General features: G+C 42.1%; 1 protein-coding gene across 3 annotated transcripts in view; it reads left to right on the top strand.

Moving 5' to 3' along the window:
* KDM4C (lysine demethylase 4C) overlaps window positions 1–13885 on the top strand; it is a 565453-nt gene that overhangs the window by 205066 nt on the left and 346502 nt on the right. For all 3 annotated transcript variants that reach the window (XM_073572230.1, XM_073572231.1, XM_073572232.1), the window contains exon 7: window positions 12790–12893. In XM_073572230.1, coding sequence (XP_073428331.1) covers window positions 12790–12893 — 104 coding nt within the window. The remainder of the gene's footprint in view (window positions 1–12789; window positions 12894–13885) is intronic.

The following is a 13885-nucleotide window of genomic DNA, read 5'->3' as shown; positions in this document are numbered from 1 at the left end:
TTCAGCTAATATATATAATGACGCCAAGCAAGTAGGGGGCAGTATTGCACATTACTTCCCGAGCTGGCAGGAGATAATGAATCAAAGAATCCTGGACTCGGTCAGATGGGGGGATAAAATAGAATTCTCCTCCAGCCCCCCCGCAAAACTTGGACGTTACATATCTTCCGTCAGCAAGACTTCAAAAAGTTCTTCACTGCGAGCTCCAAAAGATGCTATCATCAGTGGTAATCTCTCCAGTCCCAGAACTGGAACAGGGTCAGGGCCACTACTCCCTGGCTGTTCTTAGTAAAAAAAAAAAAGCCAAGTGGGAAATACAGGTCATCATCAACCTGAAGAAGCTAAACCAACATGTCCGGTACAAACGCTTCAAGATGGAATCGATAAAACTACGATACCACTGATTGGACGAGACTTTGCCATGGCCACCATAGATCTCCAAGAGGCCTATTACCACGTTCCCATCCATCCCATTGGCAATATCTAAGGTTCGCAGTTACTCTAGACACGGAAGTACACCACTTCCAACTCAGAGTTCTACCCTTCGGCATCTCTTCGGCACCCCGAACATTTACAAAGATAATGGTAGAAGTGGTAGCATTCCTCAGAGGGAAGGATATATGTGTCGTCCCTTACTTAGACGACCTCCTGGTCTTGGCTCCCTCCAACACCATTCTAAGACAACACCTACAAACAGTCCTGCAGACCCTGGCGTCCCTGGGCTGGATGGTAAACATGGGAAAATCAGACCTGAATCCCTCAACCAGGAAGGCCTTTCTAAGGATCCTCCTAGATTCCCACAACCAAATATCCTTTCTTCCGTCCACCAAGCAGGTAGGTGTGAGATCAAAAGTTCGGACTCTAAAAAGTCAGAAAACAGTTACCATAAGGTTTGCCATGTCAACATTGGGGTCAATGACTTCTTGCATCCAAGCGGTCCCCTGGGCCCAGGCCCACTCAAGGATACTCCAGAGATATATCCTATCCCGCTGGAACAAAGACCCGGAGACCCTCAATACGAGAATCTCCCTACCCCAGCACGTAAAGCTGTCTCTCAACTGGTGGCTCAACCAGGGAAATCTAGCAAAAGGGACACCCTGGATACAATACCCCATGACGTCGATCACAAGAGACGCCAGCAAACGTGGCTGGGGAGCAGTATCGTCTCAGGGAATCTTCCAGGGACTCTGGCCCAGAGACATGGAAAAGCAATCTTCCAACTACAGAGCACTGAGAGCGGTAGAAGGAGCCCTAAAGGCAGCAGAAACATCAGTTCAGGGAACCCATGATTAAGGCTGGTTTCACATTAGCGCTTTTTAAGCGCACGCACGGCCGGGGGTAGCTCCGCCCCCGAGCCGGCTCTCTGCCCGTCGTGCCCGCCCCTTGCTTGTAACGCCGCCTCCTAGCGCACAGCGGCGCCTGCGATCGGCGCACCCTATCTTTAGCATAGGGTGCGCAGATCATGCGCAGGCCGTGCGCTAGTTGCGCTTTGACCTGCGCTGCGCACTTTTGACGGTGCGCCGTGCGCGCCAAAATCCGAAAAGTTTGATTTTGGCGCGCACGGCGCACCGTCAAAATACGGAAGTCTGCAAAACGTTTCAGCACGGATTTTCAGCTGGGCAGAACACAATCTCCAGTCCCTTTCAGCTCTCTACCTAAAAGGATCCGACAACACCGAGGCAGACTTCCTAAGCAGGACAGACTTGGATCCAGGGGGATGGAGCCTCAACGTCAGAGTATTCCATACCTTAACCAAAAAATGGGGTCTCCCAGAGGTAGACCTATTTGCGAGCCGGGAGAATGCCAAAGCAAAGCATTACTTCTCCATAGGTCCAAACGAGAAACACTCAAGGGTGGATGCCTTCGCTCATCCGTGGAACTTCGGACTGGCATACGCCTTTCCACCAATTCCCCTAATACCGAAAACTCTGCAAAAGGTCAGGACAGACGGGGTCAACACTATCCTGATCCCCCCTCTCTGGCCAAAAAGGAGATGGGTCGGAACCCTAAAACTGATGAATTCAGAGGGTCCCCTGATCCTGCCCGTGGACCGCGAACTTCTACATCAAGGTCCCATCCTTCACCCTGCTCCCCACAGCTTAAGCTTGGCAGACTGGTTTCTGAAACCAAAATCCTGAAAGCCAGAGGCCTCTCAGATGCAGTGATGGCTACCCTACAAAAAAGTAGGAAACCAATCACAAATGCCATATATTCGAAAATATGGAAGACCTTTTCAGCATGGTATGGATCCACTCCCATAGATCCCTTCCACCCCAACATGACAAAGATCCTAGACTTCCTACCGGACGGTTTATCCAAGGGTCTGAAACCAAGCACCTTGAGGGTCCAAATATCAGCCCTAAGTTCTTTCTTCGATCAAAACCTAGCAGAGCATCGATGGATCAAGATGTTTATGTCAGCAGCTTCCAGAATCCGTCCAAATAAATCCAACATGGTCCCAGCATGGGACCTGAATATAGTACTAAAGGGTCTAACAAACTCTCCATTTGAACCTATCCACCAGGCCCTGATAGATACACTATCCTGGAAAACAGCACTACTCGTAGCCCTTAAAATGGCAAGAAGAGCGGTAGAAATTCAGGCACTGTCCATCTGAGAACCCAATCTAAAAATTCTGGACGATAGACTAATTTTCCGGCTAGACCCTTCCGTTATGCCAAAAGTGTCTTCGAATTTCCACAGATCCCAGGAAATAATACTGCCCTCCTTCTGTGATAACCCGAGGGACGAGAGAGAAATGGGATTCCATTCACTGGACGTCCGGCGAGCAGTTCTGACCTATTTGGAAGAAACAAAGCTCTGGACGAAAGATCAGAATCTTTGTTCAGTATGGCGGACCAAACAAAAGGAAGAAAGCATCCGAAAGCTCCCTAGCTAACTGGATCAAAAAAAGCAATCACGGCCGCTTATAAAAGCCAGGATCTACCTCCTCTGGTATCCCTGAAAGTCCACTCCACTAGAGCTGTCTCTGTCTCCTGGGCAGAAAAAGCTCATGCATCCATTGAGCAGATCTGCAAGGCTGCGACATGGTCTTCAGTCCATACCTTCACTAGGCATTATAGATTAGATCTTATGTCAGTACAAGATCTAGCCTTTGGCAGGAAAGTCCTGCAAGCCGTGGTCCCTCCCTAAACCATTATTCTTTGGTATACCTCCTACTTGCTGTCATGGAGGGGATTAGAGAAAATAGAACTACACTTACCGGTAGTTGGGTTTCTAAGACCCTCCACGACAGCACGGGTAATTAAATTTTGTTCATGTGACTTAGATAGAGGAAGGGGAGGGCTATTTAACGTCTTGTTTCCTGTCCCTAATCAGGATGGGGAGGCAACCTCCTATGTGCTGTCGTGGAGGTTCTTAGAAACCCAACTACCGGTAAGTGTAGTTCTATTTTCCCTAGCTCTTGACACTTTGCTCCTTTTTCTATGCTGATAAAAACTTGAAGCATTTGGGTTTCAGTGACTGTTGTTGTAAAAATTATTTCTAACATAAATCTAACTGCCTCTTGTAAATAGAAATTTCAGACTGCACATCTATATTCCTTCCCAGTTCTACAAAGCTAAATTAACTTACCACCAGTCACCACATTTGTTCAGTCCTTGATTACAAATCCATACGACAAAGGCAAATTAAATAGACTCTTCTTTCTTCAATGATTTTAATTTAAAATTTAATTCTTTTAATGCAGCATAAATCTTGGGACTGACGAGTTTGGCAGTCTTTAACTCTCTCTAAAAAAAAAAATAAAAAATAAAGTATTTGAGCAGAAATCAAATGAAATGGCCTTATTTATTTATTTTTTTTTTTTGTTGTACAGGTTGTTTGGGCTTCATATAACTAATTGACCATTGGGTAACCATTTCCTTTTTTGAATATCAGCTATCATTAGAGTTTAGTTGTCTTTTGATATGTGTACCAAACTTCTTGCTCAAAATGTTTTATTTCCCTTACTTGTACAGCACCCTTAATTCCACAGCACAGCACTTAGACATCATCATCACTGTCCCCATTGGGGCTTACAAACTAAATTCCATATCACTGTGTGTTTGTGGTATAGAAGGAAGCCGGAATACCAGGAGGAAAGCCATAGAAACTCCTTGTAGATTTCCTTGATGAGATTTGAGCTTAAGACCCCAGCACTGCAAGGATACAGTGCTGCCCCTGTTGACTGACTTATCTTATTCAAAACTAAAGTTAACCAAACCCTTCAGATGGAAGCCGTCCTAAATTGTTCTTTTTGTCTGTGTATATGCATGTATTGGGGCAGATTAACGTTGTATTCATGAAATAAAAATGCTGTGGAATTTTCTTCTGGGTTATCAGATAGAAAATCCACCGTAGCGGCAAAGTTTCTGAGACTGAAAAGATTTCATCCCCATACCCTATAGAATTTTTCATGTCCAAACATTTCTCATGTTCCTTATAATGTGAGAAAGGAAATAAATTAAAAAGGATTATACAACCATGAATAGAATGTCAAAGTAAGTGCCACGTTCTCTTGGGGAACTTGGAGTTAAGTCACAAAGGGTAATGAATTGCAGGTCCTCTTTAGAGATGGTGTGATTTGTATCCTAATTTTTTTTTAACGATTTCCTTTCCTTCAGCGCTGAAGGGGTTAAGGACCCTTTCCATGCTGGCTGGGAACATTCAGGTTTTGTGCGCACAGCTGTTGCTAATCATCTCTACTCTATACAAATATTAGCTCTGAGTGTTTCTTCCAGCCCATGAAAGAATCTTCTTCCTGTGCTAAGCTGTGTAATTAGAGTAATAGTTGTAGTGATCTGTAGTTTGCTGAAGTATGTGAGTGGTTATCTCTTTGTCATTATTCCTATTCAGTTTATTCCTCCCTGTCTCTATCCTCATCCCGTTTTGGTTAGTGGTTTTGTATGATAGTGGTCTTCTGTTTTGTTTTTGTGTCTTGTCTACCTTACATTTCGGTCTCATGCCTCATGGGGTGAGGGAGGGGACAGATTAGAGTTTACCAGGGGCACAGTGGGGCTGGAGACCCAGGCCTCTCCAACTTCAACTTCAAGAGTACCCCTGGGACAGGGATAGTTAGGGTCCTAGTTCCAGGGATGATTTGAGACCCCTCTCCCTTATTTAACCCCTTCACCACCTTGGGTTTTTCCATTTCTCAGTTTCCATTTTTTCTCCCCTTCTTCTGAGAGCCATAACTTTTTTTATTATTTTTCTGTCAATATGGCAATGTGAGGGCTTGTTTTTTGTTGGATGAACTGTACTTTTGAACCACTCCATTGATTTTACTATATAGTGTACTGGCAAACAGGAAAAAAAAATCAAATTTGGGTGAAATTGCAAAAAAAGTGCAATTCCACAATTGTGAGGTTTTTATTTATTTATTTATTTATTTATTTATTTTTAACTATGTTCACTAAATGCTAAAACAGACTTGCTATTATGATTCTCTGTCATTACGAGTCTGTAGATGCCAAACATGCATAGGTTTGTTTGTATTTAAGTAGTGAACAAAAAATACAAAGTTAGTAAAAAAAAAAAAAAAATTGCCATTTTCTGAAACCCAAAATCTGAGAAAAAATGTACACATGATCCAAAAAGGTTTATAAAGTGGGAAACCACAAATGGCACCACAAACCACAAAAACTGGTTATAGGTTATAGATTGCAATATATACAAAACAGAGAGCATCATGAAGTCAAGATATTCTCAAAAGAAAGTACAAAAAAAGTTATAAGGTTTAGAAGTTGATCAGCAATTTCTTTTTTCCAACAAAATTTCCAAAACCTTTTTTTTTTTTTTTTTTTTTTTTCTTGTTTTTTGTTTTTTTCTTTTGTTTTTTTTAGGGACCATATCACATTTGAAGTGACTTTGAGGGGATTATATGACAGAAAATACCCAAAACTACACCCCTTAAGGTGTTCAAAACCACACTCGAGAAGTTTAACTCTTCAGGTGCTTCACAAGAACTGAAATAATGTGGAAGGAAAAAAATAACATTTAACTTTTTTCACAAAAAATGTACTTTAGACCTAAACTTTTTATTTTTTTTATTTTCAGAAGGGTAGCAAGAGAAAATCGACCACTAAATTTGTTGTGCAATTTCTCCTGAGTACACAGATACCCCATATGTGGGGTGGGGGTGGGGGGGGGACCGCTGTTTGGGCACACAGCAGAGCTCGGAAGGGAATGAGCACCATTTGACTTTTTGAACGCAAAATTGGCTGGATTTGAGCAGGCCCAATGGTGCATTAGGAGAGCCCCTGATGTACCTAAACAGTGGAAACCACCTCAAGTGACCTCATTTTGGAAACCACACCCCTCAAGGATCCAGGGTATAGTGAGCGTTTTGAACCCACAGATGCGACACAGAATTTGATAACAGTTTCATATTGAATGTCATCATTACTGTTGATCGCAAGTGCTCGCTACTCCAGTTTGCATCGGGTGCTCGGTTATGCACCAAATATTCTTGAGTGACATGCTCTAGTCCCTATTGCGCATGTATTGCAGCTGTTAGACACCCCCAAAAAATGCATGGAGCCGCAACACTCTATGCATATCTGAACACCCGATGCAAACTCTAGTAGCCCTCAACACTAGCTGTCATATCATCGTCTTTTTTTTTTTAACTTTTTGTAAAAGAAAAAACAAAAAAACATTCTAACCCCTACCTTAACTGCAAAGAATGCAAAACAATTACTTTTTTTTGTTTTATAATTTTTATCTAACTAAGGGCGTGACAGAGGCATTTGGATTTTGCTATTTTTTTCTTATTTTGATCACTTTGTGTATAGTTTACCACAATGATCAAAATGAACCAATAATAAAAAACATTCCCCATTGTCGCCAGGTGCCAGCTGGCAGATCTTGGCGGGTGCACTGTGTATGCTTTCGCCATTTTTTTTTTTTTTTTTTTTTTCTCTTTTTCCCCAGGAGGATGACGCAGAGGGCAGGGGGACTCAGCAGGAGGGCCTGGGGATAGAGACCCCATTTCTATTTTCTTTGATCTGTTAGATATGTTAGATCATATCAGAGGAAAGAAAAATTAATTTTAAGTCTTTTATAAAAAAATTTTTGTATGGTCACGTGAAAGAGGATCATTTAAAAAAAAAATAAAAAAAAAATGGGTGGCGCTATACCCTACATTTGTACATAATTACCATGAGCTTCTTCTATGTATTTACTCTAGTTTTCTATTTTGTAAAAAGTACAAAATAATTTTGAACAAAGGAAACTACAGGGTAGGATTTCAGCTCAAAAAGATACTGCAAAACAATGGTCATAATTGCAGACATGACTGCCTCTCTGTTCCATTTGATTCATTTTGATTGATGTGCATATTTATTGCAATTTAACTGTTGGAAATGTATAAAGCGTTTTGTCTTTTTTTCCTATTCTGCATGCTTTTTTCTTTTTGCATATCAAGTATTTAGTTGATATTTGGCTAGTCTCAAGCCTCTCATTATTGCTATACCCGTAACATTCACTTGTATTAGAAGGTGGAATACATTTCCTGACATCAGAATAAATTGTCAGTCTGTGACCAGACAATCCATTTACAGAAACAATATCTAGTTTTACATAGAATACATGCGAAAAATCATCTGCATTTCAGTAATATTGACAATGCAATATTGATACTATATAGAAGTTACAGCTGATGTGCTACAGAATTTATAACACAGCAGTGTGATTGCCGTGTCACAGATAAGTTTGTATAATAAGAGAAGTTAAAGCGTACCTCTAATTTTTTGGACTTTAATTTCTCTTGAAGGTGTTTCTTTATATAATATGACTAATCTTGTGGTTTTAATGTGTACGCGTCTGTACATGTGAGTAGGCTTCAATAATGCCTGCATGTCTTTACTCAACATTTTGTACAGCTCTTTTTAGTTAAAACTTGAATTTTCCTGGTGTCTGTTTTACAGCACTAGTAATGTCCCATCAAATGGCATGGAGACCCAGTGTCCTCATGCTGATAACAGTGGATTGGCTTGTATTCTTTAGCTAGCCATTGGCAGTGGCATGCGAGAGTCAATTGGACTCCAATTCAGTATTTGGACCCTGGCCCCCTCTTGCATGCTGGTCAGATGTATGGGCAATGTAGCGATCTTTATCCTCTAAAGATATACATATTTGCTGCCATGTATTATTGTCCCCCATCCTGGCCCCTTTCTGTAATAATGTCCTAATTTGAGCCCATTCCTGTAAGGGTATGTGCACACGCTGCGGATCCGCAGCGGTTTTGGCTCTGCGGGTCTGCAGCAGATTTTGCTGCATTGTACAGTACCTTTATTTCCTATGTAAAAAAAAAAACCGCGCAGTTTTGCTGCGGTTTACAATCCGCAGCATGTCAATTCTTTTGTGCAGAACCGCTGCGGTTTCACACCTCATCCATTATGAGGTGTGAAACCGCAGGGCAAAACCGCCGGCAAATCCACAGACACCTGTGGTTTTCACTACAAAATCCACAGATCCAAAAAAAAAACCTGTGTGCACATACCCTAATAATGTTCCCCATCCTGGCCCCATTGTGAAAGGTCACTCATTCTGACCCTCTTCTAGTTTTAATGACTCCATCCTGGGCCCCTTGCAATTACGATGGCCTTATCATGGGTCCCATCCTGGGCTCTTTATTTGTTATCATGTCCCCCCAACCTAGACTCCTTCCTGTAATAATGTCTCTCATCGTGGCATCTTACTGGTATAATGTTACCCATCCTCAGCATCTTTCTAGTATAATGTCACCTGTCCTGGGACCCTTCCTAGTATAATGTTTCCCACATTTGGCCACTTACTATAATAATGCCCCCTATCATGGGCCCCTGCCAGTAATAATGTTCCCCATTCTTCATCTCTTTTCCAACACCTTTAATAAAAAAAAAAAGCTCTTGCCTTCCTCCGCTCCCACAATGTGTGGCGTCTTCTTCCATTGCTGGTGCAAAGTATGTCAGCTGACTTTGAAGTGCTCATCACAGGCGGGGCATAATGTTAGTACCATGCGCTGTCTTTAATTGGTGTACCGATGTCCGCTATCTGCCTGTGATTGGCTGGCGACGTGTATTGCAGTGCAGGAACCTGGCGAGTCTCTGCTCCGCCATACATTTCTGCTGAATGTGTGTTGTCAGACACATTTAGCTTAAATAATTATGGACATCAGTGGGCTCTCTTCCCCCACGGGCCAGGTTGCGGTCCTCATGACCATGATCGTTTTGCTTCTGGCCATTCGCACAGTGGTTAGTTTATAATGTTGTTATTTCTGGAAGTTATATTCCTGAAATGGTATTTCTATTCTTTTCCTTTATATTCTACTTTCTCACTCTTTGTGTTTGTCACTTTTTATTTAGAGTTGACCTTTCAAAAATCAGCAAAGAAACCCATAGCCATATAAAGGGATGTCTTGCTCTATCTTATGACATCTAGAGGATAGAAGATGGGTTATTTCAGAGTTGCCCTGTAACTACATATTCAAATGGCTTCTGTTAAATATGTGTAAATGGGAATGTGATATGGGTAGACTAACGAAGCAACAATGAAAGGGCATTTCTGAGTCACAACCATTCTTGTCCTTGGCAGAGAGTGGCATATTTTCTCAACTCTTCATGTTACATAGGTTCTTTAGGACCATAAAGTTTTTTTGTTTTTTTTTTTGCATAGAATTGGATTTAGGTCCGATGCTATTCATATGTTATGAGAGTGCCCACAACTTCACAGGTACTGAAAAGGGGTACTGGACTTGGTGGTTTGGGTCTTTAATATAACCGTAACTAGAGACGCTGAGACCTGTATACTTGGTTATGTTGAGGAATTAAACATAGATGCCTAAAATTGCTAATAGTTCTTTATTAGCTCACAAATTAATTGCATTATATTAGATTGTCTTCTTCACCTGTGAAAAGAGAATTTATTAACAAGGTCATCTCGACCATAACTTGTGAATGTATTATGTATGAAAAGAGGGCAGCCTAAAGTAAACATGTAAAGCCGTGATCTCCATGGTTGGATCCTCTGAGATTAGCAACACGATGTATGCTGCAGAATAGGATGATATTTCCATATAGGACGACTGTTTGGATAATGGGTGTGTAAACTTAAAGCCAACTTGTCATATTTTTTTTTCTTATTTTTTAGGGTTCCTGTTAGTGGGGATTTATCTTGTATACAAAACTTTTGTAGAACTTAAAGGGAATGTGCCGTGTTTTTTCATAATTTATTGTAAAAAAGAAAATAGTATAAAATGATATTGTCCCCTAAGCTTGACTCAGTGGTGTGTATGTTTTTTTTTTTTTTTTCTGTATTAATGCAGCCACTGGGGGCTGCCATCTTACCTTTCTGGCTGCTGAACGACACTTTCCATGCTCATTTACGGCAGTCCCTGGGCATAAGAGACAAGAGTCGGCTCCCGACTCCTATCTGTATCATTTCAGCAGCATCAGCTGTGAACTGGGCACGCCCCTGTGGGCAGCTCAATTCACAGCTGTAGGTGTGGCCAGGTGCCATCTTATTAGAGCCCAGTGCTTTCCTTTTAGCTCCATTTACACTCTATTGCAAGCCCTGGATGCTGTACTGTTCCAGCATAACAGGGCTTGGATGTTCACTCTTCACATACCAGCTGCAGGAGAGGATACAGGACGAGCTCCTGAGACCGAGCTGCTCTTTCCAAAACACCCGACCAGCTGCTGCCCCTGCTCTTGCAAAACATAGGAGGAGTTGCTCCCTGCTGTTTCAAAACACTTGGCAATCTGCTGGACATCTAATCCTATCCTGTGTGATACGGACTTTTGAGCCCTGTATCTAATCCTATCCTGTGTGAAACTGTCTGCTGAGCCGTGTATCTAATCCTGTCCTGTTTGATTCAGTCTACTGATCTGTGTATCTAATCCTATCCTGTGTGATACTGACTGCTGAGCCGTGTATCTAATCCTCTCCTGTGTGATAGTTTGCTGATCCATGTATCTAATCCTCTCCTGTGTGATACTGACTGCTGAGCCGTGTATCTAATCCTCTCCTGTGTGATACTGACTGCTGAGCTGTGTATCTAATCCTATCCTCTGTGATACAGTTTGCTGATCCGTGTATCTAATCCTATCCTGTGTGATAGTCTGCTGAGCCGTGTATCTAATCCTATCCGTGTGATACGGACTGCTGAGCCATGTATCTAATCCTATTCCGTGCGATACTGCTCTCCTGAAATACTCTGTGCTGCTGTCGCCCTGCTGGTTTTATGTGTGATCTACATGGTGGTATTGTGTATGATCTATATGGCGGCATTATGTGTGAAGTATATGGTGGTATTATGTGTGATGTATATGGCGGTGTTATGTAAGAACACTATGGCGGTGTTATCTGCTAAAAGGGGACCCATTCTAGGGTGGTTCTGGCTGAGCACCTGCACATGGGTCAGGGGTAATAGTTAGGTGCAGTCAGGGGAGGGCTGGTGAGGCAGCTGAAGAGAGGGGTCTCATTTTTATAGTTACTGTATGGCTACATTTCCCCCAGCCTGCTTCCCAGCGTCACCCCGGACTGCGCCTGTCACCTCGCTTTGACACATCGCCAGGACAGGATCTGAGGAGTGGAATGGGGTCTTTGCATGCAAAGTCTGGATCAGAACAGGCCGTCAATCAGCAGAAATGTTTCCTGGATTTGTGGTGCTGTCACCCTGCTCCTCCCCCATATATCTCCCTCTGTGCACCCCATAGACCAGTACACTGCTCTCCTGAAATACTCTGTGCTGCTGACACCCTGCTCCCAGAATCCTTTCTGCCTGCCATCCTCGGTGACCAAAGACCCCATTCCTCTCCTCAGATCCTGTCCTGGCGATGTGTGAAAGCGAGGCGACAGGGGCCTGATATATGGTGGAAGGAGCAGGGTGACAGCAGCACAGAGTATTTCAGGAGAGCAGTGTGCTGGTCTATGGGGGGCACCCTGTTCGGTGCCAGGGATTGTACATAGAGCGCTGTGTTTTATACACATGGATGGACCGTCTTCTTGTCTGCTCCACAGAAATCCAGGAAACATTTCTGCTTATTGATGGCCTGTTCTGATCCAGACCTTGCATGCAAAGACAGTCAGTAACTTTGCAGGCCCCATCAAAATGGCTGCTCACTGTGTTCCTAAATGTCATCCTCTCTTTTCCCTTAGCAAACACCCAGAAGGGGAGGAGAGGAGTGACATCACACCCATGTCAGCAGATTCCGCCCATAATTACTGCAGGACAGTAATGTGAGCTAGATGTACACTAGGTTTTTGTGCCAAATTTAAGTAGCTGCTCCCCCTAGTGTTAACAAGTGGAAATGTCAAACTTTTTAAAATTATTCTAAATATTTTACAAAATTAAAACAAATAATATTTTTTAAGAAAATGTAAACATTAATTCTTTACATTTGTTTCAATTGCTGAAAATTTTTTTTGGATGGCGCCTTCCCTTTAAGTTTTGTTGTGTATGGCGCGTCTAAATATCTCTTACTTTTCTGTTTTTACAAAAATAACACTCATTGTAATATTCAGAAAGGGTAGTTATTGATGAGGGGGGGTGTTTAGTAAGGATTTTGGGCTATTTCTTGTATATGTAATCATTTTTTGTATTTGTTTATCTTCAAAACTAATGCAAAATATTGCAATCTAAAAGAGGATACTTTACCAAATGTTTATTATTGAACTGGACACTTAATGTAGTAGATGCTACAGAGCAGAATATTTATTTATTTATTTATTTTTTATTTTAAAGTATAAATAAATTCATCTTAAAAATCTGTAATAAGTGTAATCTTGTCTGATCCCTCTACATAGGTTTCTTTCCAAGTAGTTGTCAAGGATGTGATGCATTTCTCCGACATAAAATGACGCTTATATCTCCTTCAATACTAAAGAAATATAGTATTCCATTTGACAAGGTAAGTTGGGAAACTTTTATGTAGAATTAATTCATATACATGCTTAGTATCAGTTTGTGTAGCTATGTAAATGCAAAACCAAGAAACCATAAACAATTAAAATAGTTTTTATTTTACCCAATGTTTTTCATACAAGAGAAAAAAAAAAATCACAAACTGCACAATTATTTCTTACAATAGCCAGGTTATTATCAGATGCAATCACTAAAAGGGTTAGCCTTTTAAAGAATTATTTGGAGAGCCTGATTTTTTTCTTTTTTTTTAACAATGACAGACTGATACACAGGGGAGAGGACTCTGCCCTTTCAGGCTTACATTGTGCAGGATGGTGGGGAAGGAGACAGTAGGTTGGGGAGTTGCAGCAGCTCCGGTGTTGGTTGAGGCGGTAGCTCTGGTAATGGTAAGGAGGCAGCGGGCTCATTGCAGTCTTTAAGCTTTCCTGAAGAGGTGGGTTTTCAGGTTCCGTCTGAAGGATCCGAATGTGGTTGATAGTCGGATGTGTTGGGGCAAAGAATTCCAGAGGTTGGGGGATATTCGGGAGAAATCTTAGAGGCGGTTTGGTGAGGAGCGATTAAGTGTGCAGGAGAGAAGGAGGTCTTGGGAGGACCAGAGATTACGTGAGGGAAGATATCGAGAGATTAGTTCAGAAACATATGGCGGAGACAGGTTATACATGGCCTTGTAGGTCAATATAGGTCTTGGGAGGACTGGAGATTACGTGAGGGAAGATATCGGGAGATTAGTTCAGTGACATATGGGGGAGACAGGTTATAGATGGCCTTGTAGGTCAATATTGGAACTGGATACGCTGAGGGAATGGGAGCCAGTGAAGAGATTTACAGAGGTAAGAAGCAGAGGAGTAGCGGGGAGAGAGATGAATTAGTCGGGCAGCAGAGTTAAGGGTGCACTGGAGAGGTGCGAGGGTGTTAGCAGGGAGACCACAAAAAAGGATGTTGCAGTTGTCTAGGTGGAAGATGATGAGGGCATGCACA

This window comes from Dendrobates tinctorius, unplaced genomic scaffold (assembly GCF_039654945.1).
Source record: "Dendrobates tinctorius isolate UK_male_01 unplaced genomic scaffold, ASM3965494v1 ptg000031l, whole genome shotgun sequence".
NCBI lineage: Eukaryota > Metazoa > Chordata > Amphibia > Anura > Dendrobatidae > Dendrobates > Dendrobates tinctorius.
Note: the sequence above shows the minus strand (reverse complement) of the source record. Positions and strands in the feature narration are given on the sequence as shown.